The sequence below is a fragment of the Rhinoderma darwinii genome, chromosome 7 (genome assembly GCF_050947455.1).
Source record: "Rhinoderma darwinii isolate aRhiDar2 chromosome 7, aRhiDar2.hap1, whole genome shotgun sequence".
Classification (NCBI taxonomy): Eukaryota; Metazoa; Chordata; class Amphibia; order Anura; family Rhinodermatidae; genus Rhinoderma; species Rhinoderma darwinii.
This window is the reverse complement of record NC_134693.1, coordinates 3,458,920-3,485,086: the sequence shown is the minus strand read 5'-3', so window position 1 is coordinate 3,485,086 and position 26,167 is coordinate 3,458,920. Positions and strand designations below refer to the sequence as shown.

Here is a 26,167-nt window from a genome sequence, read left to right as displayed (position 1 = left end):
CAGCAGAATAGTGAGTGCAGCTCTGGAGTATAATACAGGATGTAACTCCGGATCAGTACAGGATTAGTAATGTAATGTATGTACACAGTGTCTCCACCAGCAGAATAGTGAGTGCAGCTCTGGAGTATAATACAGGATGTAACTCAGGATCAGTACAGGATAAGTAATGTAATGTATGTACACAGTGACTCCACCAGCAGAATAGTGAGTGAAGCTCTGGAGTATAATACAGGATGTAACTCAGGATCAGTACAGGATAAGTAATGTATGTACACAGTGACTCCACCAGCAGAATAGTGAGTGCAGCTCTGGAGTATAATACAGGATATTACTCAGGATCAGTACAGGATAAGTAATGTATGTACACAGTGACTCTACCAGCAGAATAGTGAGTGCAGCTCTGGAGCATAATACAGGATATAACTCAGGATCAGTACAGGATAAGTAATGTAATGTATATACACAGTGACTCCACCTACAGAATAGTGAGTGCAGCTCTGGAGTATAATACAGGATGTAACTCCGGATCAGTACAGGATTAGTAATGTAATGTATGTACACAGTGACTCCACCAGCAGAATAGTGAGTGCAGCTCTGGAGCATAATACAGGATATAACTCAGGATCAGTACAGGATAAGTAATGTAATGTATGTACACAGTGACCCCACCAGCAGAATAGTGAGTGCAGCTCTGGAGTATAATACAGGATATAACTCAGGATCAGTACAGGATAAGTAATGTAATGTATGTACACAGTGACTCTACCAGCAGAATAGTGAGTGCAGCTCTGGAGTATAATACAGGATATAACTCAGGATCAGTACAGGATCAGTAATGTAATGTATGTACACAGTGACTCCACCAGCAGAATAGTGAGTGCAGCTCTGGAGTATAATACAGGATGTAACTCAGGATCAGTACAGGATAAGTAATGTAATGTATGTACACAGGGACTCCACCAGCAGAATAGTGAGTGCAGCTCTGGAGTATAATACAGGATGTAACTCAGGATCAGTACAGGATAAGTAATGTAATGTATGTACACAGTGACTCCACCAGTAGAATAGTGAGTGCAGCTCTGGAGTATAATACAGGATATAACTCAGGATCAGTACATGATAAGTAATGTATGTACACTGTGACTCCACCAGCAGAATAGTGAGTGCAGCTCTGGAGTATAATACAGGATGTAACTCAGGATCAGTACAGGGTAAGTAATATAATGTATGTACACAGTGACTGCACCAGCAGAATAGTGAGTGCAGCTCTGGAGTATAATACAGGATGTAACTCAGGATCAGTACAGGATAAGTAATGTATGTACACAGTGACTCCACCAGCAGAATAGTGAGTGCAGCTCTGGAGTATAATACAGGATGTAACTCAGGATCAGCACAGGATAAGTAATGTAATGTATGTACACAGTGACTCCACCAGCAGAATAGTGAGTGCAGCTCTGGAGTATAATACAGGATAAGTAATGTCATGTATGTAGTGAAACTGTTGATAAAAGTTAAAGAAATTGAACCCATTAAATTTGGTTTCGCTGACGATGCGTTGTTGCTGCCGCTAGGCCCTGTAGGCATCAAACGTTTGGTGGATGTTGTCAGAATCTGGGTAGCCAACATGTCTTTTCCTTCTGCAGCTCCTTCTCCTCCATCAGGCGGGAGCTGGTGCCGTATCTGGTCAGTAAACAGTTTTCCTCTCACAAGAATGTGGATTATGAAACCGGGAAAAAAGGTAAGACGACGGCTGGATGTTTGTATTCTGGAAATAAATGTATTCAGTAAAAGTCCTGTAATCAGCGGGACCCGCCAGATGAGCAAATATTGTGAATTATGGAACAGTCCTAGAACGGTCCCTAAATCTCACGGAGAACCTACAGGAGCCCAAATGACAATGTTACCCCACAATCTGCTGCTGTCACTTTGTTGCTTCTCTCGGCTCCGTCTTCTGCTTTTGGTGAATTTCCACAATATATTGCAGTTCAGTGCAGGAGGCAAGTGCCGGATTATCAGATTTTGTAAATGATTGAATTCCGGATTACAGGAATTTATGTCTGTTCTATATTTTAATACAATAGTATATTATAAACATATAGAAATACTGCGGGTCACGTAAGCAGTAACTATCGTACTGACCTCTTGCCCTTTGGATCCTCATAGACATCTACAGTTATATTCCACGGGACGATCACCTGGATATGACATTAAACAAGTCGAGCTGGAATGACCACCAGGGTGACATGCGGGAGTCGTATCATGGCGGCCGTCTGCGCTGTTACGTCCATGTGGCCAATGATGAGCTGTGCTGCCGAGTGAACAGCCTGGCCACGTATATAGAGGCCAACAAGCAGGTAGGACATGGAAACCTATGGGATTCTAGCTGCGGGATACAGCACGTTTATCCTCCCGCTACCAGTAGAATTGACTCTTGTTCTATTCCTCATGTGTTTGGTTGACCTTTCCTGTATATAGACATAGATACAATTCTACAATATTTGTGTATGGCAGGAGCCGGCAGATTGTGGTGACTCCCTTACATTTTGCAGGTTCCGCAGAGCTCCATCTGTAGTGAAGAACCTCGAGTGCATCCCACGGCCGACATCACAGATAAGCCCATGGTGAGGAGGGTCGGGGTCCTTAGCGAGGGCACACGGTGACCTTACATCCCGCTGCACCCTCATAGGAGACGATGCGGCTGCTTCTACAATTTATGAAGATGTCACCCGCGCTGGAGCCGGCAGATGTCACCGTGTGGCTGCCGCCTCTGGCTGTCTGCACATGTGGCAGTTTTGTTGCGGCGTGCCTGCAGTGGTAATTTGCAGCTGTGATCAGATCAGCCGTCCTGTCTAATGTGGTTCTACCAGATGTTGTCCTGAACAAGTCCTGCTTTCACAGCTGATGGCGTTTTTACAATGTATCGGTCTAGGTAATCTGTGAGCTGGACACATCAACAGTACAAATCTCTCTCCTGCCCTGACAGTTTGATACATTTTACCTGCGCTGATACATTGTAACAGTCTGGAGTGCAGTCTGTTTAGTTCAGAGAGGACATTATCCTATTATTTACTGCAAGCAGAGGACTTGGAAATGGTGAGGAATAGAAACACTTAGGGGGGAATTTATTAAATGGGTTTTCCCACAAGGGACTTTATGACGTATCCACAGGATGTCATAAATGTCAGATAGATGCGGGTCCCACCTCTAGGACCCGCACCTATCTCTAGAACGGGGCCCCCTAAACCCTGTTCTACCTTTGTCTGCTATCCCTGACTCCCGGCAATTTCTTGACGTTATGGTCGGGAGTTACGAAAACAGCCTAGCTCGTTGAGCTGCGCTGTTTCCTGGACTCCCATAGTAGTGAATAGCAGTTGCGGTAGCAGTGTAGCATGCGAGTTACGCTGTTTCCATAACTACCATTCAGTTATATGGGGCTTATGAAAACAGCGGTGCGCAGCGAGCTATGCTGTTCTCACCTTCATGGTCGGAAATCAGCCGACACGCGCAGAGGTAGAACGGGGTTTAGGGGCCGCGTTCTAGAGATAGGTGCGGATCCCAGAGGTGGGACCCCCATCCATCTGACATTTATGGCACATCCTGTGGTTACGTCATAAATGTCCCTCGTGGGAAAACCCCTAAGACTGGTGTTTAATTTGCAGTCTTAATCTTAAGAGCGCTGGAATAAGATGCGCACCCCTCTAAATAAATTAGGCGCAGCTGTGGCTGTCCATGTACCAGAAAATAAAATTTACCCCAGCTATAAACTGGAGTCAATTTGTGCTATAGTTTTCGCTAATTTCTAGCATAAATTATAGTAAATTTGTCAGGCCGCAGAGGGTCCGCCCCTTTTGTTAAGCCCTGCCTACTTTATAGTAAAATGCCTCAAATCGCAATTAATTATTTTCTGTTGATTGAGATTATTGCGGCATTGCTACATCAGAAAACTGCCTTAGAACATACGTTCCCCCTGAAAATTGCAGAACTTTTTATTATGAAGGGATTGTGATCATACCCCGTATTAGAGAATTCTGGGTAATAGATCGGGGTCCGCTGTTCGGGATCCTCAACTCTTGGTCAGAGTGGAGAGCGGTTACATAGTTTGTCTCTCTCTCTGGAGGACCCGTCCTGTATTACACAGACCACACATTGATATGTATGGACACAGTGTAATACTTCATTTCCCCAGTGGTGGTGCTGCCCACAGATTACAGCTGATCGCTGGGTTTCAGCAGTGGGAAACTTTGTGATCATCTTTTTATCAGGGGACCCTTCTAAGGCTACATTCACACGAGCGTATCAGATTCACGTGCGTGAAAAACGCGCGTGAATCTGGTCGTGTGTGTTGCGTTCTGCATCAGTGTGCTTTGCGAGTGGCATGCGTTATTCACGCACTCCCAAAGCACGTCTTTTTTTTAAAATTTTTATTCTCAATTGAATTGATGCACAAATCACGCACCGCACACCGATGTGCTTCCGTGTGCAGTGCGAGGTTTTAACGCACCCATTGACTTCAACGGCCGCGTAGGTGCGTGAAAACTCCTGCATGTGTGAATGGAGCCATTGAAACCAATGGGTCCGTGTGTTGCGCGTGATTTCCATGCGCAGCACACGGACGTTATTCACTTTAGTCTGAATGAGCCCTAAGAAGTAGGAATTGTCCGAAGCGGAGACCCCCTTTTAAGCTTCATTTACATAAAACTTGTGTGAAACCCCTGAATCTGTAGAAGAGTGAGGGGATCCGGTGGCGTCCCCTGCCGGCCATGTCCTCTGTCCTTCCCTCCCAGTCTCTTCTGATGATTGGATCTGGCTGACAATCGCCATTCATCAATAATGGGGTTCCTGGCAGAGAATGGATATTACTCGGTGCCCTGTATTATATCATCTGTTTTTATTTGCTCCTCAGGTGGGTACAGACAGCATGATTGGGGAACAGACGAAGATCGGGGAGAAGACGTCTGTAAAGCATTCTCTTGTGGGTGCCAAGTGCGTCATCAAAGAAAGAGTGAAGATCACAAACTGCATCATCATGAGCGGCGTCACGATACACGACAGGTAGGATCAGCCGCCATTCCTCCTTCTGCCACTTGGTGGCACTAAATCCTGGAGCGGAGCCTAGGATCACCAGCAGCTTGGGTGGTCCTACATTAACCATTTCATCACTGTCACTGGGCCTGAGACTAAAGAGCCCGGAGGCGTTTTATTATTTCTTTCCCTTTGTTTATATGGCACCTAAATATTCTGCAGCGCGGTACAGATTGTAACCCCTCATATCTTCAGCCTGAACCTCACATTCATTCTCCCATAAGACTCTTGAGGGGGCTACATGGGGTGTCGTGTAAACACCGGAGGTTGTGAATAACCGCGCTCCATCCATTATGGGGGTAATTAATGAATATAAATATGTCTATTCCGGTCTGACCTCTGCTATCATGCTGGGGGCCGTGTGTTGTCCACAGGGGGATCACATTGTTTACAAGGCGTGTGTGCCTGGGAGGGGGCCAGGCCCGTGCTGATAGCGGAGGTGCTTCATTCTTATCTTGTTAGGTGGTCCGGCTGTTTTAACACATAGTTCTGTGTAATCCCCCCCCCCCTTAAGTATCTTACTATGCTCCTAAGTCTCCTTGTCTCTTACCCCCCACCCATTAGAGAGGACACACACATACACAGGGACCCCACCCCCATGTGAGACCCATCTCCACACCCGACCCTGCACATGGCCTCGTGGGGGGAGAGTCGCAGGCATTGTCCCATCTCCGCATGGAGCTCCTGATCCATCACCCCCCCCCCCCAAATCCACGTTTCCTCACCTTCAGGAATATGATCTCCAGGGAAGACTCCGCTGGTAACGTGACTGCCCTGCTCTGGTTTACACAGCTGGAGCGCTCGCTTCTTGGCCCCGGAACATGTTTATTCCAAATTAAATGCCATTTATAAACCAAGAAAGTGTCTGCCGTCCACGTAGGTTCTGTGGTGGACGTCTTACCTCCGCTGACAGCACAATATGGCAGACACACGTAGTGACTCCATACATCCCAGCCGCACAAGCAGCAGTGTTACTGATAGGAATGCAGGGTTTATCTTATATCATGGCGTCCTCTTGCGTCCTCCCACAATTCCCTGTTCTGCAGGACTCTCCGATCTGGGTAGAACCTACAGCTCTGGTTTCTGGTTCATGAACAGAATGTCAAAACTTCAGTAAAAACTGACACACCTGCAAAGCAGTAGGAGATAAGGGTGGAGGATGTAACTGCAGATTTTCATGCCATTCAGAATCTGTGTAAAGATGGCTGAAAACTCATACCAGCGCGGTGGTTTTTCAGTCAGTAAAGATCTCTGCTTGCGGTCAGTGACTGGGAACATTCTTGTTTATAACCAGAGTCGGAAAATGAGTATATACCCAATATTTCCCACAGCCAAGGATTTCTTACACTTGTATCCAATCTAGACAATCCATGGCCGAAACAGCTCGGACTCCAGCCTGATGTATTTTATCTGCACTGATACAGTGTAGCAAAACTATCAGGACAGGGAGAGACTTGTGCTGGTGCTGTGGTTATTCACAGCCAGGACAGTTTTGCAGGTTCTGAAAGCAAACATTCTAATGTTCTATTTGTTTGTGTACAAGATCTCTGCTTGCAGTCAAGGTATTGTAGAAAGATGCAGCCCTTCGCTCACGTTAGAATCTGAATTTTGAAGATTAATAGAAAGGGTCTCCCCGGACACCTCAATCGGTCGCCATTATTTCATGTTCCTGTTGTCTCTTGCTTTTCCCCTCAGTTGCATTCTCCAGGGAAGCGTCATCTGTAACGCAGCCGTAATACACAGCGGCGCCGATATTAAGGACTGTCTCCTCGGGTCAGATCTTCAAATCCAAAGTAAAGGTGAGTAATGTGCAGAGCTGTATCCTGGGAGCAGGACCCTGTGACTTTAAAGCCCATGTCCACCTCTCAAACCCACGTTACAGTTTATAGAAAGAATTAATCTAGACAAAAAGTTTAGTTATAGCCTGTATTATACTCAAGAGCTGCAGTCATAATTCTGCAGCTTCAAAGCTTAAATCTCCCAGAATGTTCTGCTTTTTCAGTGTTGCATATAGGTATGCTCTGCCGTTTATTACTGGAAATAGTCAGCAAGTTTGAGGACAGTCAGCAGCCTACATCAGATCACTGAACAGAGTCAGATTTCAAGATGACACTTCCCAAATCACTAGCGCAAGCTGTGTGCGAACACTGAAGGAGGAGGAAAGGCTAGGAGATTTCAGCTCTGAAGCCTGAAGAACAGTGATTGCAGCTCTGGAATATAATACAGAATGTAACTCGGGATCAGTACAGGATAAGTAATGTATGTGCACAGTGACTACACCAGCAGAATAGTGAGTGCAGCTCTGGAGTATAATACAGGATGTAACTCGGATGTAACTCAGGATCAGTACAGGGTAAGTAATGTAATGTATGTACACAGTGACTCCACCAGCAGAATAGTGAGTGCAGCTCTGGAGTATAATACAGGATATAACTCAGGATCAGTACAGGATAAGTAATATAATGTATGTACACAGTGACTCCACCAGCAGAATAGTGAGTGCAGCTCTGGAGTATAATACAGGATATAACTCAGGATCAGTACAGGATAAGTAATATAATGTATGTACACAGTGACTCCACCAGCAGAATAGTGAGTACAGCTCTGGAGAATAATACAGGATGTAACTCGGCATCAGTACAGGATAAGTAATGTAATGTATGTACACAGTGACTCTACCAGCAGAATAGTGAGTGCAGCTCTGGAGTATAATACAGGATGTAACTCCGGATCAGTGCAGGATAAGTAATGTAAGGTATGTACACAGTGACTCCACCAGCAGAATAGTGAGTGCAGCTCTGGAGTATAATACAGGATATAACTCCGGATCAGTACAGGATAAGTAATGTAATGTATGTACACAGTGACTCCACCAGCAGAATAGTGAGTGCAGGTCTGGAGTATAATACAGGATATAACTCAGGATCAGCACAGGATAAGTAATGTATGTACACAGTGACTCCACCAGCAGAATAGTGAGTGCAGCTCTGGAGTATAATACAGGATGTAACTCAGGGTCAGTACAGGATAAGTAATGTAATGTACACAGTGACTCCACCAGCAGAATAGTGAGTGCAGCTCTGGAGTATAATACAGGATATAACTCAGGATCAGTACAGGATAAGTAATGTAATGTATGTACTCAGTGACTCCACCAGCAGAATAGTGAGTGCAGCTCTGGAGTATAATACAGGATATAACTCAGGATCAGTATAGGATAAGTAATGTAATGTATGTACACAGTGACTCCACCAGTAGAATAGTGAGTGCAGCTCTGGAGTATAATACAGGATATAACTCAGGATCAGTACAGGATAAGTAATGTAATGTATGTACACAGTGACTCCACCAGCAGAATAGTGAGTGCAGCTCTGGAGTATAATACAGGATGTAACTCAGGATCAGTACAGGATAAGTAATGTAATGTACACAGTGACTCCACCAGCAGAATAGTGAGTGCAGCTCTGGAGTATAATACAGGATATAACTCAGGATCAGTACAGGATAAGTAATGTAATGTATGTGCACAGTGACTCCACCAGCAGAATAGTGAGTGCAGCTCTGGTGTATAATACAGGATGTAACTCAGGATCAGTACAGGGTAAGTAGTGTAATGTATGTACACAGTGACTCCACCAGCAGAATAGTGAGTGCAGCTCTGGAGTATAATACAGGATGTAACTCAGGATCAGTACAGGGTAAGTAATGTAATGTATGTACACAGTGACTGCACCAGCAGAATAGTGAGTGCAGCTCTGGAGTATAATACATGATATAACTCAGGATCAGTACAGGGTAAGTAATGTAATGTATGTACACAGTGACTCCACCAGCAGAATAGTGAGTGCAGCTCTGGAGTATAATACAGGATGTAACTCAGGATCAGTACAGGATAAGTAATGTAATGTATGTACACAGTGACTCCACCGGGAGAATAGTGAGTGCAGCTCTGGAGTATAATACAGGATGTAACTCAGGATCAGTACAGGATAAGTAATGTAATGTATGTACACAGTGACTCCACCAGCAGAATAGTGAGTGCAGCTCTGGAGTATAATACAGGATGTAACTCAGGATCAGTACAGGATAAGTAATGTAATGTATGTACACAGTGACTCCACCAGCAGAATAGTGAGTGCAGCTCTGGAGTATAATACAGGATGTAACTCAGGATCAGTACAGGATAAGTAATGTAATGTATGTACACAGTGACTCCACCAGCAGAATAGTGAGTGCAGCTCTGGAGTATAATACAGGATGTAACTCAGGATCAGTACAGGGTAAGTAATGTAATGTATGTACACAGTGACTGCACCAGCAGAATAGTGAGTGCAGCTCTGGAGTATAATACATGATATAACTCAGGATCAGTACAGGGTAAGTAATGTAATGTATGTACACAGTGACTCCACCAGCAGAATAGTGAGTGCAGCTCTGGAGTATAATACATGATATAACTCAGGATCAGTACAGGGTAAGTAGTGTAATGTATGTACACAGTGACTCCACCAGCAGAATAGTGAGTGCAGCTCTGGAGTATAATACAGGATGTAACTCAGGATCAGTACAGGGTAAGTAATGTAATGTATGTACACAGTGACTGCACCAGCAGAATAGTGAGTGCAGCTCTGGAGTATAATACATGATATAACTCAGGATCAGTACAGGGTAAGTAATGTAATGTATGTACACAGTGACTCCACCAGCAGAATAGTGAGTGCAGCTCTGGAGTATAATACAGGATGTAACTCAGGATCAGTACAGGATAAGTAATGTAATGTATGTACACAGTGACTCCACCGGGAGAATAGTGAGTGCAGCTCTGGAGTATAATACAGGATGTAACTCAGGATCAGTACAGGATAAGTAATGTAATGTATGTACACAGTGACTCCACCAGCAGAATAGTGAGTGCAGCTCTGGAGTATAATACAGGATGTAACTCAGGATCAGTACAGGATAAGTAATGTAATGTATGTACACAGTGACTCCACCAGCAGAATAGTGAGTGCAGCTCTGGAGTATAATACAGGATGTAACTCAGGATCAGTACAGGATAAGTAATGTAATGTATGTACACAGTGACTCCACCAGCAGAATAGTGAGTGCAGCTCTGGAGTATAATACAGGATGTAACTCAGGATCAGTACAGGATAAGTAATGTAATGTATGTACACAGTGACTCCACCAGCAGAATAGTGAGTGCAGCTCTGGAGTATAATACAGGATGTAACTCAGGATCAGTAATCATTATACAGTGACTCTGTTGTTCATAGAGATTAATTCTATATGTAACCTGTATAATAGAACTCCACAGAAAGCAGCACCAGATACTGATGAGAATATGGGTGGATGCCCCTGGACCTTGACCTCTGGTCCTCCTAGTTCAACCTATTTCAATAGGACAATAGGCAGCAGTACAAAAGATTTTAGTGAAAAAAGTGTCACTTGATTCACCCATCTTTTTGTGACGTTGCTGACACCGCTTGTGCTGCCCATTGTTTGTCACCCGTATAATAGTGATCAGAGGTGATGTATAGGGGGGACATTTACAGGCCCATATGTCCCCGGCTCTCTTGGCACTGAACTCCACCCGTCCCTTTCCTCTGAGGATCGTGTTCTGTGTGCGGATATTTTCCAATTGTAAAGCACATGTGAGAGCTTCCGTTATCCATGTGACCCTTCCCTTCTCTGAGGATTATAAAGTAACATAAACCCTAATAAATACGCTGTGCGCCCCAAGTTATGTGTTCAGATCTTTGCACCGGATTCACAGTCTGTGGTTTATCTCTTAGTAGTAGCCGCAGCAGTTACTATACAAGCCACCGCCGCGCTGTCCTCACCGCCGCACTCTCCTCACCGCCGCGCACTCCTCACCGCCGCGCTCTCCTCACCGCCGCGCTCTCCTCACCGCCGCGCTCTCCTCACCGCCGCGCTCTCCTCACCGCCGCGCTCTCCTCACCGCCGCGCTCTTCTCACCGCCGCGCTCTCCTCACCGCCGCGCTCTCCTCACCGCCGCGCTCTCCTCACCGCCGCGCTCTCCTCACCGCCGCGCTCTCCTCACCGCCGCGCTCTTCTCACCGCCGCGCTCTCCTCACCGCCGCGCTGTTCTCACCGTGCGCCTTCAGGTTCACACGGGTCTGAGAAGAACATCCGTAGCCTGAGCCGAGGGTTTCGGTTTCTGAAAAATTGGGTCAAATTATGATCCTATAAAAACAATAATATCCCGTTGTGTAAAACCACAAAGTTGAGCGATTCTCCCGCTCGGCGGCATCGGCATTGGGTTCTGGCTTTGTTTTTTCTGAGGTGCCAGCCCTTCAAGCCCTACTCAAGTCCTTCATATTATATAGTGTAAACTAATCTGGTGTGCATGGGGCAGCAGAGGTGCCGGATTACTGGAAGTTCATACTTAGGCGTCCCCTTATCTATCTGTGTATGATGTGCGCTCTCCCTATCGTGCGCTGGCAGCCTCATCACTGGCGATACCTACTCTAATATCCCAGCGCTGAGCTCTACACAGGGGCCACCAGTGCTGGACTATCCAGTCATTTTCCCGATAATCTGCCGCGTTTTGGTCACATTCTGGATTAGCAGGATTTCTGGGTCAGTGACACATAATTCCTCTCTGTGATTTGTATATTAAGCTGTCGCATTTCATTGAAAATAATCGTCAATAGTCCAGTCATTACGGGGTTAACTCTTGTATAAGATATAACAGGTTTACATCGATCATTGGGATATTCTGAGCTCATAATCGCCCCCATCGTTGCCATAATAGCCGCTCTATGTGGGGCGTGTGTTGTGCTATTGAAGCCTCCAGTCCTCATGGGGGGGGGGGGGGGTTAGTATAGACTGGGATTTGTCTTCTGTGGGTGGTCTCGGCACAGTGGGAACTAAGTGTCAGTACAGAATATAATCAGATAAAATACACAGCTTCCGATTCCACCACCCAGAGACCGGCACGAGTGCCCCACAAATGTAAGCGGACCCTCTGCCATTGTACAGCACGGTGTAAATACTTGCACAGCTATTGTAAGCATCTGCAGGGTTGTGTCAACCAAAGTCATAGCTGATCTGGGAGACCACCTCGAAGGCCAGACTCAACAGTGTCTGCGGGGGGTCGCACTCCCATCATCTGCCTGTACAGGTGTATAAGGAGTGTGACTGGGGCCCGGCCAAAATATCGCAGCCTCAAAACAAGCAACGCTCCAAAGATCTGCGCTCCCGGGACTGCGGCGTTACAAGACATGCAGACATTTAGTTGTGCGCAGCGTTTCCATGGACTTGCGGTAAACCAATTCTCCTGTCGCCGCGACCCCCGACGTCTCCACTGAGAGATAGAAAAACATCGGATTGTAAGAAACTTCGATTACAGAAACGAATGGCAATTTCTGGATCCCTTAAAAAAATGGAGGCGAGGTCTCTTCCCCCACCTGTGGCACAAAAACATTCAGTTTTGCTACAGTAGGAGGCGCTGTGTGCACTTTTGCCCCACGTCCAGTCTTTGACATGTCACATGACCTCTGGTTTATGACGTAACGACTCCGGACGCGGCTGCAGAAGACCAGGGAAGTATTTTACCGCGGAGCTGCAAGCGAACGTTGACGTTGTGTTTTTCTCCCAAATAAAACATATAAAGCTGCGGTCACGTCCGTGTGGTCACATGACAATCACATGACTTCGTTGCCCGTTTTTACAGCCAATAAACAATTGCGTGTTGTGACGTGGAACGTTGTGACTTAGATCTCATCTGTACTGACGCTGCTTTATTCATTTTGTGTCTGCAGAAAAACGCGTCAATGAGGTCATTGTGGGGAACGAGCAACTGATGGAGATCTAGTGTCACCCCAGAAGAAGCTCCGCCCACCTGCTGTCCCCTCCCCCACCAACCTGACTTATTTATATGAGAATAAAGCATTTAGAGGTTTTTTCTGGGTGTTGTGTTTTATGGGGAACTCTGCCTGTTACACCCGCTATCTGCAGGGTCTCTGAGTCCGGGTATATTGGTAAAAACCTGCCAGAAAATCAAGAAATCACGATGTGCAGTAATTGTAACAATGTATCAGCCGTTGTCTATATGCAGCACTACCCACACAATGTATCACTCCAACCATCACTGACCCTAGGAGCTCACGATCTAATGTCCCTATCAGACACAACGGGGCAGATTTACTAATGACAATCCGGCATGTTTATCCATCTACATGATTACAGGATCGTTTTCTCTTTTTGGCTGATTCTCTTTGTAAATAAGTCTGAAACTTGTCTCACGGTCGAGGTCCGATCACATTAGTAAATCTGCCCCAATGTGTCACTCCCATCATCCCTGACCCCAGGAGCTCACAATCTAATCTCTCTATGTCACACACATCACTCTTATTATCCAATGCAGCGATAAAAAAAAAAAAAATCTGAATGTTTTGGTGCCAGAAACACATTGATTGTTAAGTAAGAATTGATGTCGAGCCGTGCGTGCAGTCACATGACTAAACTGACATGAAATAATCATTATATAAGGAGTAGTTGAAACAGGATTTTTTTGGGGCCAATATTTACACTGAATCAGCGCAAAAAAAGGCCCCAAATCGCCCCCATTGATTTCAATGGGAGGCAGAAACATATATATTTTTTTTTCCCGGGCACAATATGTATATAGGGGGCAGTATTAGGCTATGTTCACACGGGGTATTTTGCCGAGTTTTTTGACGCGGAAACCGCGTCGCAAAACTCGGCAAAAACGGCCCAAGAACGCCTCCCATTGATTTCAATGGGAGGCGTCGGCGTCTTTTTCCCGCGAGCAGTAAAACTGCCTCGCGGGAAAAAGAAGCGACATGCCCTATCTTCGGGCGCTTCCGCCTCTGACCTCCCATTGACTTCAATGGGAGGCAGAGAAAGCGTATTTCGCGCTGTTTTATGCCCGCAGGCGAAAAACGGCGCGAAAATCGGCGTACAGGGAGAGGAAAATCTGCCTCAAAATTCCGTTTGGAATTTTGAGGCAGATTTTGATCTGCCTGGACGCTGATTTTCACAGCGTTTTTCGCCCACGGGCATAAAACGCAGCGAAATACGCTTTCTCTGCCTCCCATTGATGTCAGAGGCGTAAAAGCCCGAAGATAGGGCATGTCCCTTCTTTTTCCCGTGACCAATTTTTCCGCTCGCGAGAAAAAAACGCCTCCGCCTCCCATTGAGATCAATGGGAGGCATTTTCGGCCGTTTTTTTGGCGCGTCAAAAACTCAGTGTGAACCCAGCCTTATAGTAGTTATATTCTAGTATATAGCAGCAGTATTATAGTAGTTATATTCTTGTATATAGGGGGCAGTATTATAGTAGTTATATTCTTGTATATAGGGGGCAGTATTATAGTAGTTATATTCTTGTATATAGGGGCAGTATTATAGTAGTTATATTCTTGTATATAGGAGCAGTATTATAGTAGTTATATTCTTGTATATAGGGAGCAGTATTATAGTAGTTATATTCTTGTATATAGGGGGCAGTATTATAGTAGTTATATTCTTGTATATAGGGAGCAGTATTATAGTAGTTATATTCCTGTATATAGGGGGCAGTATTATAGTAGTTATATTCTTGTATATAGGGGGCAGTATTATAGTAGTTATATTCTTGTATATAGGGGGCAGTATTATAGTAGTTATATTCTTGTATATAGGAGCAGTATTATAGTAGTTATATTCTTGTATATAGGGAGCAGTATTATAGTAGTTATATTCTTGTATATAGGAGCAGTATTATAGTAGTTATATTCTTGTATATAGGGGGCAGTATTATAGTAGTTATATTCTTGTATATAGGGAGCAGTATTATAGTAGTTATATTCCTGTATATAGGGGGCAGTATTATAGTAGTTATATTCTTGTATATAGGGGGCAGTATTATAGTAGTTATATTCTTGTATATAGGGGGCAGTATTATAGTAGTTATATTCTTGTATATAGGAGCAGTATTATAGTAGTTATATTCTTGTATATAGGGAGCAGTATTATAGTAGTTATATTCTTGTATATAGGAGCAGTATTATAGTAGTTATATTCTTATATATAGGGGGCAGTATTATAGTAGTTATATTCTTGTATATAGGAGCAGTATTATAGTAGTTATATTCTTGTATATAGGGGCAGTATTATAGTAGTTATATTCTTGTATATAGGGGGCAGTATTATAGTAGTTATATTCTTGTATATACGAGGTAGTATTATAGTAGTTATATTCTTGTATATAGGGGGCAGTATTATAGTAGTTATATTCTTGTATATAGGAGCAGTATTATAGTAGTTATATTTTTGTATATAGGAGCAGTATTATAGTAGTTATATTCTTGTATATAGGGGCAGTATTATAGTAGTTATATTCTTGTATATAGGGGCAGTATTATAGTAGTTATATTCTTGTATATAGGGGCAGTATTATAGTAGTTATATTCTTGTATATAGGGGGCAGTATTATAGTAGTTATATTCTTGTATATAGGGGGCAGTATTATAGTAGTTATATTCTTGTATATAGGGAGCAGTATTATAGTAGTTATATTCTTGTATATAGTGGGCAGTATTATAGTAGTTATATTCTTGTATATAGGAGCAGTATTATAGTAGTTATATTCTTGTATATAGGGGGCAGTATTATAGTAGTTATATTCTTGTATATAGGAGCAGTATTATAGTAGTTATATTCTTGTATATAGGGGGCAGTATTATAGTAGTTATATTCTTGTATATAGGAGCAGTATTATAGTAGTTATATTGTATATAGGATGCAGTATTATAGTAGTTATATTCTTTTATATCGGGGCAGTATTATAGTAGTTATATTCTTGTATATAGGATGCAGTATTATAGTAGTTATATTCTTGTATATTGGGGCAGTATTATAGTAGTTATATTCTTGTATATAGGAGCAGTATTATAGTAGTTATATTCTTGTATATAGGAGTAGTATTATAGTAGTTATATTCTTGTATATAGGATGCAGTATTATAGTAGTTATATTCTTTTATATCGGGGCAGTATTATAGTAGTTATATTCTTGTATATAGGATGCAGTATTATAGTAGTTATATTCTTGTATATTGGGGCAGTATTATAGTAGTTATATTCTTGTATATAGGAGCAGTATTATAGTAGTTATATTCTTGTATATAGGAGTAGTATTATAGTAGTTATATTCTTGTATATAGGGGGCAGTATTATAGTAGTTATATTCTTGTATATAGGATGCAGTATTATAGTAGTTATATTCTTGTATATTGGGGGCAGTATTATAGTAGTTATATTCTTGTATATAGGAGCAGTATTATAGTAGTTATATTCTTGTATATAGGAGTAGTTTTTTAGTAGTTATATTCTTGTATATAGGGGCAGTATTATAGTAGTTATATTCTTGTATATAGGGGGCAGTATTATAGTAGTTATATTCTTGTATGTAGGAGCAGCATTATAGTAGTTATATTCTTGTATATAGGAGCAGTATTATAGTAGTTATATTCTTGTATATAGGAGTAGTATTATAGCAGTTATATTCTTGTATATAGGAGGCAGTATTATAGTAGTTATATTCTTGTATATAGGGGGCAGTATTATAGTAGTTATATTCTTGTATATAGGAGCAGTTTTATAGTAGTTCTATTCTTGTATATAGGAGCAGTATTATAGCAGTTATATTCTTGTATATAGGGGCAGTATTATAGTAGTTATATTCTTGTATATAGGAGCAGTATTATAGTAGTTATATTCTTGTATATAGGGGGCAGTATTATAGTAGTTATATTCTTGTATATAGGGTGCAGTATTATAGTAGTTATATTCTTGTATATAGGGTGCAGTATTATAGCAGTTATATTCTTTTATATAGGGTGCAGTATTATAGCAGTTATATTCTTGTATATAGGAGCAGTATTATAGTATTTACATTCTTGTATATAGGAGCAGTATTATAGTAGTTCTATTCTTGTATATAGGAGCAGTATTATAGTAGTTATATTCTTGTATATAGGGGCAGTATTATAGTAGTTATATTCTTGTATATAGGAGCAGTATTATAGTAGTTATATTCTTGTATATAGGGGGCAGTATTATAGTAGTTATATTCTTGTATATAGGGTGCAGTATTATAGCAGTTATATTCTTTTATATAGGGTGCAGTATTATAGCAGTTATATTCTTGTATATAGGAGCAGTATTATAGTATTTACATTCTTGTATATAGGGGCAGTATTATAGTAGTTATATTCTTGTATATAGGAGCAGTATTATAGTAGTTCTATTCTTGTATATAGGAGCAGTATTATAGTAGTTATATTCTTGTATATAGGGGCAGTATTATAGCAGTTATATTGTATATAGGGGGCAGTATTATAGTAGTTATATTCTTGTATATAGGGGGCAGTATTATAGCAGTTATATTCTTTTATATAGGGAGCAGTATTATAGTAGTTATATTCTTGTATATAGGGGCAGTATTATAGTAGTTATATTCTTGTATATAGGGGCAGTATTATAGTAGTTATATTCTTGTATATAGGGGCAGTATTATAGTAGTTATATTCTTGTATATAGGGGCAGTATTATAGTAATTATATTCTTGTATATAGGGGGCAGTATTATATTAGTTATATTTTTTATATAGGGGTAGTATTATAGTAGTTATATTCTTGTATATAGGGGGCAGTATTATAGTAGTTATATTCTTGTATATAGGGGGCAGTATTATAGTAGTTATATTCTTGTATATAGGGGCAGTATTATAGTAGTTATATTCTTGTATATAGGGGGCAGTATTATAGTAGTTATATTCTTGTATATAGGGGGCAGTATTATAGTAATTATATTCTTGTATATAGGGGGCAGTATTATAGTAGTTATATTCTTGTATATAGGGGGCAGTATTATAGTAGTTATATTCTTGTATATAGGGAGCAGTATTATAGTAGTTATATTCTTGTATATAGGGGGCAGTATTATAGTAGTTATATTCTTGTATATAGGGGCAGTATTATAGTAGTTATATTCTTGTATATAGGAGCAGTATTATAGTAGTTATATTCTTGTATATAGGGGGCAGTATTATAGTAGTTATATTCTTGTATATAGCAGTATTATAGTAGTTATATTCTTGTATATAGGAGCAGTATTATAGTAGTTATATTCTTGTATATAGGTGCAGTATTTTAGTAGTTACATTCTTGTATATAGGGGGCAGTATTATAGTAGTTACATTTTTGTATATAGGGGGCAGTATTATAGTAGTTATATTCTTGTATATAGGGGCAGTATTATAGTAGTTATATTCTTGTATATAGGATGCAGTATTATGGTAGTTATATTCTTGTATATAGGAGCAGTATTATAGTAGTTATATTCTTGTATATAGGTGCAGTATTATAGTAGTTACATTCTTGTATATAGGGGGCAGTATTATAGTAGTTATATTCTTGTATATAGGATGCAGTATTATAGTAGTTATATTCTTGTATATAGGAGCAGTATTATAGTAGTTATATTCTTGTATATAGGATGCAGTATTATAGTAGTTATATTCTTGTATATAGGAGCAGTATTATAGTAGTTATATTCTTGTATATAGGAGGCAGTATTATAGTAGTTATATTCTTGTATATAGAGGCAGTAATATAGTAGTTATATTCTTGTATATAGGGGGCAGTATTATAGTAGTTATATTCTTGTATACAGGGGGCAGTATTATAGTAGTTATATTCTTGTATATAGGGGGCAGTATTATAGTAGTTATATTCTTGTATATAGGGGGCAGTATTATAGTAATTATATTCTTGTATATAGGGGGCAGTATTATAGTAGTTATATTCTTGTATATAGGGGGCAGTATTATAGTAGTTATATTCTTGTATATAGGGGGCAGTATTATAGTAGTTATATTCTTGTATATAGGGGCAGTATTATAGTAGTTATATTCTTGTATATAGGAGCAGTATTACAGTAGTTATATTCTTGTATATAGGGGGCAGTATTATAGTAGTTATATTCTTGTATATAGGGAGCAGTATTATAGTAGGTATATTCTTGTATATAGGGGGCAGTATTATAGTAGTTATATTCATGTATATAGGGAGCAGTATTACAGTTGTTATATTCTTGTATATAGGGGGCAGTATTATAGTAGTTATATTCTTGTATATAGGGAGCAGTATTATAGTAGTTATATTCTTGTATATAGGGGGCAGTATTATAGTAGTTATATTCTTGTATATAGGGGCAGTATTATAGTAGTTATATTCTTGTATATAGGAGCAGTATTATAGTAGTTATATTCTTGTATATAGGGGGCAGTATTATATTAGTTATATTCTTGTATATAGCAGTATTATAGTAGTTATATTCTTGTATATAGGAGCAGTATTATAGTAGTTATATTCTTGTATATAGGTGCAGTATTATAGTAGTTACATTCTTGTATATAGGGGGCAGTATTATAGTAGTTACATTTTTGTATATAGGGGGCAGTATTATAGTAGTTATATTCTTGTATATAGGGGCAGTATTATAGTAGTTATATTCTTGTATATAGGATGCAGTATTATGGTAGTTATATTCTTGTATATAGGGGCAGTATTATAGTAGTTATATTCTTGTATATAGGTGCAGTATTATAGTAGTTACATTCTTGTATATAGGGGGCAGTATTATAGTAGTTATATTCTTGTATATAGGATGCAGTATTATAGTAGTTATATTCTTGTATATAGGAGCAGTATTATAGTAGTTATATTCTTGTATATAGGAGGCAGTATTATAGTAGTTATATTCTTGTATATAGGAGCAGTATTATAGTAGTTATATTCTTGTATATAGGGGCAGTATTATAGTAGTTATATTCTTGTATATAGGATGCAGTATTATAGTAGTTATATTCTTGTATATAGGATGCAGTATTATAGTAGTTATATTCTTGTATATAGGAGGCAGTATTATAGTAGTTATATTCTTGTATATAGGATGCAGTATTATAGTAGTTATATTCTTGTATATAGGATGCAGTATTATAGTAGTTATAGTCTTGTATATAGGGGCAGTATTATAGTAGTTATATTCTTGTATATAGGATGCAGTATTATAGTAGTTATATTCTTGTATATAGGGGCAGTATTATAGTAGTTATATTCTTGTATATAGGGGCAGTATTATAGTAGTTACATTCTTGTATATAGGGGACAGTATTATAGTAGTTATATTCTTGTATATAGGAGGCAGTATTATAGTAGTTATATTCTTGTATATAGGAGCAGTATTATAGTAGTTATATTCTGGTATATAGGGGCAGTATTATAGTAGTTATATTCTTGTATATAGGGGCAGTATTATAGTAGTTATATTCTTGTATATAGGGGGCAGTATTATAGTAGTTATATTCTTGTATATAGGAGCAGTATTATAGTAGTTATATTCTTGTATATAGGGGCAGTATTATAGTAGTTATATTATTGTATATAGGGGCAGTATTATAGTAGTTATATTCTTGTATATAGGGACAGTATTACAGTAGTTATATTCTTGTATATAGGGGCAGTATTACAGTAGTTATATTCTTGTATATAGGGGGCAGTATTACAGTAGTTATATTCTTGTATATAGGGAGCAGTATTATAGTAGTTATATTGTTGTATATAGGGAGCAGTATTATAGTAGTTATATTCTTGTACATAGGGGCAGTATTACAATAGTTATATTCTTGTATATAGGGAGCAGTATTATAGTAGTTATATTCTTGTATATAGGGGGCAGTATTATAGTAGTTATATTCTTGTATATAGGGGCAGTATTATAGTAGTTATATTCTTGTATATAGGGAGCAGTATTATAGTAGTTATATTCTTGTATATAGAGGCAGTATTATAGTAGTTATATTCTTGTATATAGGGGCAGTATTATAGTAGTTATATTCTTGTATATAGGGAGCAGTATTATAGTAGTTATATTCTTGTATATAGGGAGCAGTATTATAGTAGTTATATTCTTGTATATAGGGGGCAGTATTATAGTAGTTATATTCTTGTATATAGGGGGCAGTATTATAGTAGTTATATTCTTGTATATAGGATGCAGTATTATAGTAGTTATATTCTTGTATATAGGGGCAGTATTATAGTAGTTATATTCTTGTATATAGGATGCAGTATTATAGTAGTTATATTCTTGTATATAGGGAGCAGTATTATAGTAGTTATATTCTTGTATATAGGGGCAGTATTATAGTAGTTACATTCTTGTATATAGGGGACAGTATTATAGTAGTTATATTCTTGTATATAGGAGGCAGTATTATAGTAGTTATATTCTTGTATATAGGAGCAGTATTATAGTAGTTATATTCTGGTATATAGGGGCAGTATTATAGTAGTTATATTCTTGTATATAGGGGGCAGTATTACAGTAGTTATATTCTTGTATATAGGGAGCAGTATTATAGTAGTTATATTGTTGTATATAGGAGCAGTATTATAGTAGTTATATTCTTGTGTATATAGGAGCAGTATTATAGTAGTTATATTCTTGTGTATAGGGGGCAGTATTATAGTAGTTATATTCTTGTATATAGGGGGCAGTATTATAGTAGTTATATTCTTGTGTATAGCGGGCAGTATTATAGTAGTTATATTCTTGTATATAGGAGGCAGTATTATAGTAGTTATATTCTTGTATATAGGAGCGGTATTATAGTAGTTATATTCTTGTATATAGGAGCAGTATTATAGTAGTTATATTCTTGTATATAGGGGCAGTATCATAGTAGTTATATTCTTGTATATAGGAGCAGTATTATAGTAGTTATAATCTTGTATATAGGATGCAGTATTATAGTAGTTATATTCTTGTATATAGGAGCGGTATTATAGTAGTTATATTCTTGTATATAGGGGCAGTATTATAGTAGTTATATTCTTGTATATAGGAGCAGTATTATAGTAGTTATTCTTGTGTATAGGGGGCAGTATTATAGTAGTTATATTCTTGTATATAGGGGGCAGTATTATAGTAGTTATATTCTTGTGTATAGCGGGCAGTATTATAGTAGTTATATTCTTGTATATAGGAGGCAGTATTATAGTAGTTATATTCTTGTATATAGGAGCGGTATTATAGTAGTTATATTCTTGTATATAGGAGCAGTATTATAGTAGTTATATTCTTGTATATAGGGGCAGTATCATAGTAGTTATATTCTTGTATATAGGAGCAGTATTATAGTAGTTATAATCTTGTATATAGGATGCAGTATTATAGTAGTTATATTCTTGTATATAGGAGCGGTATTATAGTAGTTATATTCTTGTATATAGGAGCGGTATTATAGTAGTTATATTCTTGTATATAGGAGGCAGTATTATAGTAGTTATATTCTTGTATATAGGAGCGGTATTATAGTAGTTATATTCTTGTATATAGGAGCGGTATTATAGTAGTTATATTCTTGTATATAGGGGGCAGTATTATAGTAGTTATATTCTTGTGTATAGGGGGCAGTATTATAGTAGTTATATTCTTGTATATAGGAGGCAGTATTATAGTAGTTATATTCTTGTATATAGGAGCGGTATTATAGTAGTTATATTCTTGTATATAGGAGCGGTATTATAGTAGTTATATTCTTGTATATAGGAGCAGTATTATAGTAGTTATATTCTTGTATATAGGAGCAGTATTATAGTAGTTATATTCTTGTATATAGGAGCAGTATTATAGTAGTTATATTCTTGTATATAGGGGGCAGTATTATAGTAGTTATATTCTTGTATATAGGAGCAGTATTATAGTAGTTATATTCTTGTATTTAGGGGCAGTATTATAGTAGTTATATTCTTGTATATAGGGGGCAGTATTATAGTAGTTACATTCTTGTATATAGGAGCAGTATTATAGTAGTTATATTCTTGTATATAGGGAGCAGTATTATAGTAGTTATATTCTTGTATATAGGAGGCAGTATTATATTAGTTATATTCTTATATATAGGAGCAGTATTATAGTAGATATATTCTTGTATATAGGGGGCAGTATTATAGTAGTTATATTCTTGTATATAGGGGCAGTATTATATTAGTTATATTCTTGTATATAGAGGCAGTATTATAGTAGCTATATTCTTGTATATAGGGGCAGTATTATAGTAGTTATATTCTTGTATATAGGAGCAGTATTATAGTAGTTATATTCTTGTATATAGGGGCAGTATTATAGTAGTTATATTCTTGTATTTAGGGGCAGTATTATAGTAGTTATATTCTTGTATATAGGGGGCAGTATTATAGTAATTATATTCTTGTATATAGGGGCAGTATTATAGTAGATATATTCTTGTATATAGCGGAGCAGTATTATAGTAGTTATATTCCTGTATATAGGAGCAGTATTATAGTAGTTATATTCCTGTATATAGGAGCAGTATTATAGTAGTTATATTCTTGTATATAGGGGCAGTATTATAGTAGTTATATTCTTGTATATAAGAGCAGTATTCTAGTAGTTATATTCTTGTATATAGGGGCAGTATTCTAGTAGTTATATTCTTGTATATAGGGGGCAGTATTATAGTAGTTATATTCTTGTATATAGGGCGCAGTATTATAGTAGTTATATTCTTTTATATAGGGAGCAGTATTATAGTAGTTATATTCTTGTATATAGGGGGCAGTATTATAGTAGTTATATTCTTGTATATAGGAGGCAGTATTATATTAGTTATATTCTTGTATATAGGGGCAGTATTATAGTAGTTATATTCTTGTATATAGGGGGCAGTATTATAGTAGTTATATTCTTTTATATAGGGGCAGTATTATAGTAGTTATATTCTTGTATATAGGAGGCAGTATTATAGTAGTTATATTCTTGTATATAGAGGCAGTATTATAGTAGTTATATTCTTGTATATAGGGGGCAGTATTATAGTAGTTATATTCTTGTATATAGGAGCAGTATTATAGTAGTTATATTCTTGTATATAGGGAGCAGTATTATAGTAGTTATATTCTTGTATATAGGGGGCAGTATTATAGTAGTTATATTCTTGTATATAGGGGGCAGTATTATAGTAGTTATATTCTTGTATATAGGAGCAGTATTATAGTAGTTATATTCTTGTATATAGGGGGCAGTATTATAGTAGTTATATTCTTGTATATAGGGGCAGTATTATAGTAGTTATATTCTTGTATATAGGAGCAGTATTATAGTAGTTATATTCTTGTATATAGGAGCAGTATTATGCATAGGCTTGCAGAATTGTCTTCAGGTGATGAGCACAGGAGAAATCTTTTTAAGAATAGAATAAGTTAGTAAAACTTTTTATTGATTGTGTTTACAGTCGGATAATTCCTCCTTCAGTTATAATAATATAAATAATGACTGGATTTGTCCTTTTGCTTCACATAACATTTGTCATTTCTACAGGATCTGAAGCTTTTGTTATATTGGGTTTTTCATCACAAGTAAAGAGACACATTTCAATGTTCCGGATCAGCAGCAAATGCTGTTATTTTGTATAATACGAAGATCTGTGAAGACGTCTTTCCAGTACGACACTAATGTATTTTCCTGGCGTGCTGGGCTGCGTTCACATCTGCGTTGTGGCTTCCGTTCTACTGTATCCGCCAGAGGACCACAGGAACGCAAGTTAACGTTTTTGTCAAAAAAAAACATCGATTTCAATGGGTTTTATTTTTGCATCAGTTGTGCTCAGTTAGGCTTCGTTCACATCTGCGTTGGGGTCCCGTCCTGACGTTCCGTCTGAGGTTTCCGTCAGAACGGGACCCTGAACAGACACATCACCATTGATTTCATGACTACACTATTGCTTCCGGCAAAACGACTGGTCCAGTGCACAACAGAGACAAACGGAAACCACGGACACCTTATCCGTCACCATTAAAATCAGTGGTGGTAAAAATGGAAACCTCTGGTAAACTGATCCATCAAAAACAAACATTTTACCTGCCGTTGCATTCAGTCAGTCTGTCCGTTTTTTTAAATTTCGACGGATCAGCTAAAACGGATGCCACAACGCAGATGTGAACGAAGCCTAAGTTGCACTCAGAAGCAGGACCCCCCATTCACCTCTCCCACAGCCCCTCTACCATCACCATCCATGGGACCCCCTCTGCCACCTCTCTCCTGCTCTTCCCCCACTTCCTCTAGGCTTTGACACAATGTAATCAGTTCTTTCTCTTGTGTTTAAATGGTTAATTGTGTTTGGGTAAGGAGGGGGGGGGGGGGGACCACCCAGCCAGTTACAAATTGGGCGGGTGCAATGAACAGAGAGGAGAAAAGAGACAGGACAGAGGGCAAGCTAATTGTTCATTTATTCCATGTTGTATAATGTGTTTGGATATCCCCCCAACAAGAATTGCGCATCCCACCAAGGTGCAGTTTGCGGTTTGCACTCGCTTATTATTTTTACAGTAAGCTGCGTCTCCAGCAGTCAAGGGGTGCATCGTGATGACATGTGATCGGGGTGCGGTAACAGAGTGCAGCGTGGGTGGTCAGGGACAGCTTCATTCTGGGGGATTGAGGTGCCCGAGGGTAAAGGAAGGTGTTTCATAGCAACTGGGTATCCTGGCAGTGCGGTGCGCTGGGAGACTGGCATCAGTGAAAGAAGTGGGGGACAATTTGCTCTAAATGAATGTGACAGTCCTGTGGAGTCCCTCAGATGTTCTCACTCACAGTCCTGGGCCTGAGCTGCCAATCAGGGCTGAGTGTGCCAGGTTTGGATGATGGGGGTAGTGGGTTTTCAATAATAAGTTATACCAAGGGAAGCAGCTGCGAAGTGCTCATTACATCAAGTCTTATGAAGCTTTATATCTGGGGCTGTAGTGACGGATGAGATGCTCAGAGTAGCAAATAGAGCGGGTCCCACAATAGAAAATGGGTTTGATGGCGAATCCGTAATCGCACTTCAGCCGAAAGCAGCAAAATCGTCGCAGCCAGAGTGATCGTGTAGCCTAGATCTGCTGCTCATGATTGAATGAAATTTTACAATATTTGTGACTGAATGTTATAAACAGAATGATTCTTAGTAACTGCCAAGATCCCTCACC

General features: G+C 39.1%; 1 protein-coding gene across 3 annotated transcripts in view; it reads left to right on the top strand.

Moving 5' to 3' along the window:
• Window positions 1-25,497, top strand: part of EIF2B3 (eukaryotic translation initiation factor 2B subunit gamma) — a 39,561-nt gene extending 14,064 nt beyond the window's left edge. For 2 of the 3 annotated variants that reach the window (XM_075832582.1, XM_075832583.1), the window contains exons 7-12: window positions 1,647-1,741; window positions 2,167-2,357; window positions 2,553-2,624; window positions 4,907-5,055; window positions 6,781-6,884; window positions 24,525-25,497. In XM_075832582.1, coding sequence (XP_075688697.1) covers window positions 1,647-1,741; window positions 2,167-2,357; window positions 2,553-2,624; window positions 4,907-5,055; window positions 6,781-6,884; window positions 24,525-24,619 — 706 coding nt within the window. In that variant the 3' untranslated portion in view covers window positions 24,620-25,497. Of the gene's footprint in view, window positions 1-1,646; window positions 1,742-2,166; window positions 2,358-2,552; window positions 2,625-4,906; window positions 5,056-6,780; window positions 6,885-12,872; window positions 13,014-24,524 lie in introns of those variants that run through there. The other variant, XM_075832584.1, reaches the window with a different exon arrangement.
• The last annotated feature ends 670 nt before the right edge of the window (window positions 25,498-26,167 follow it).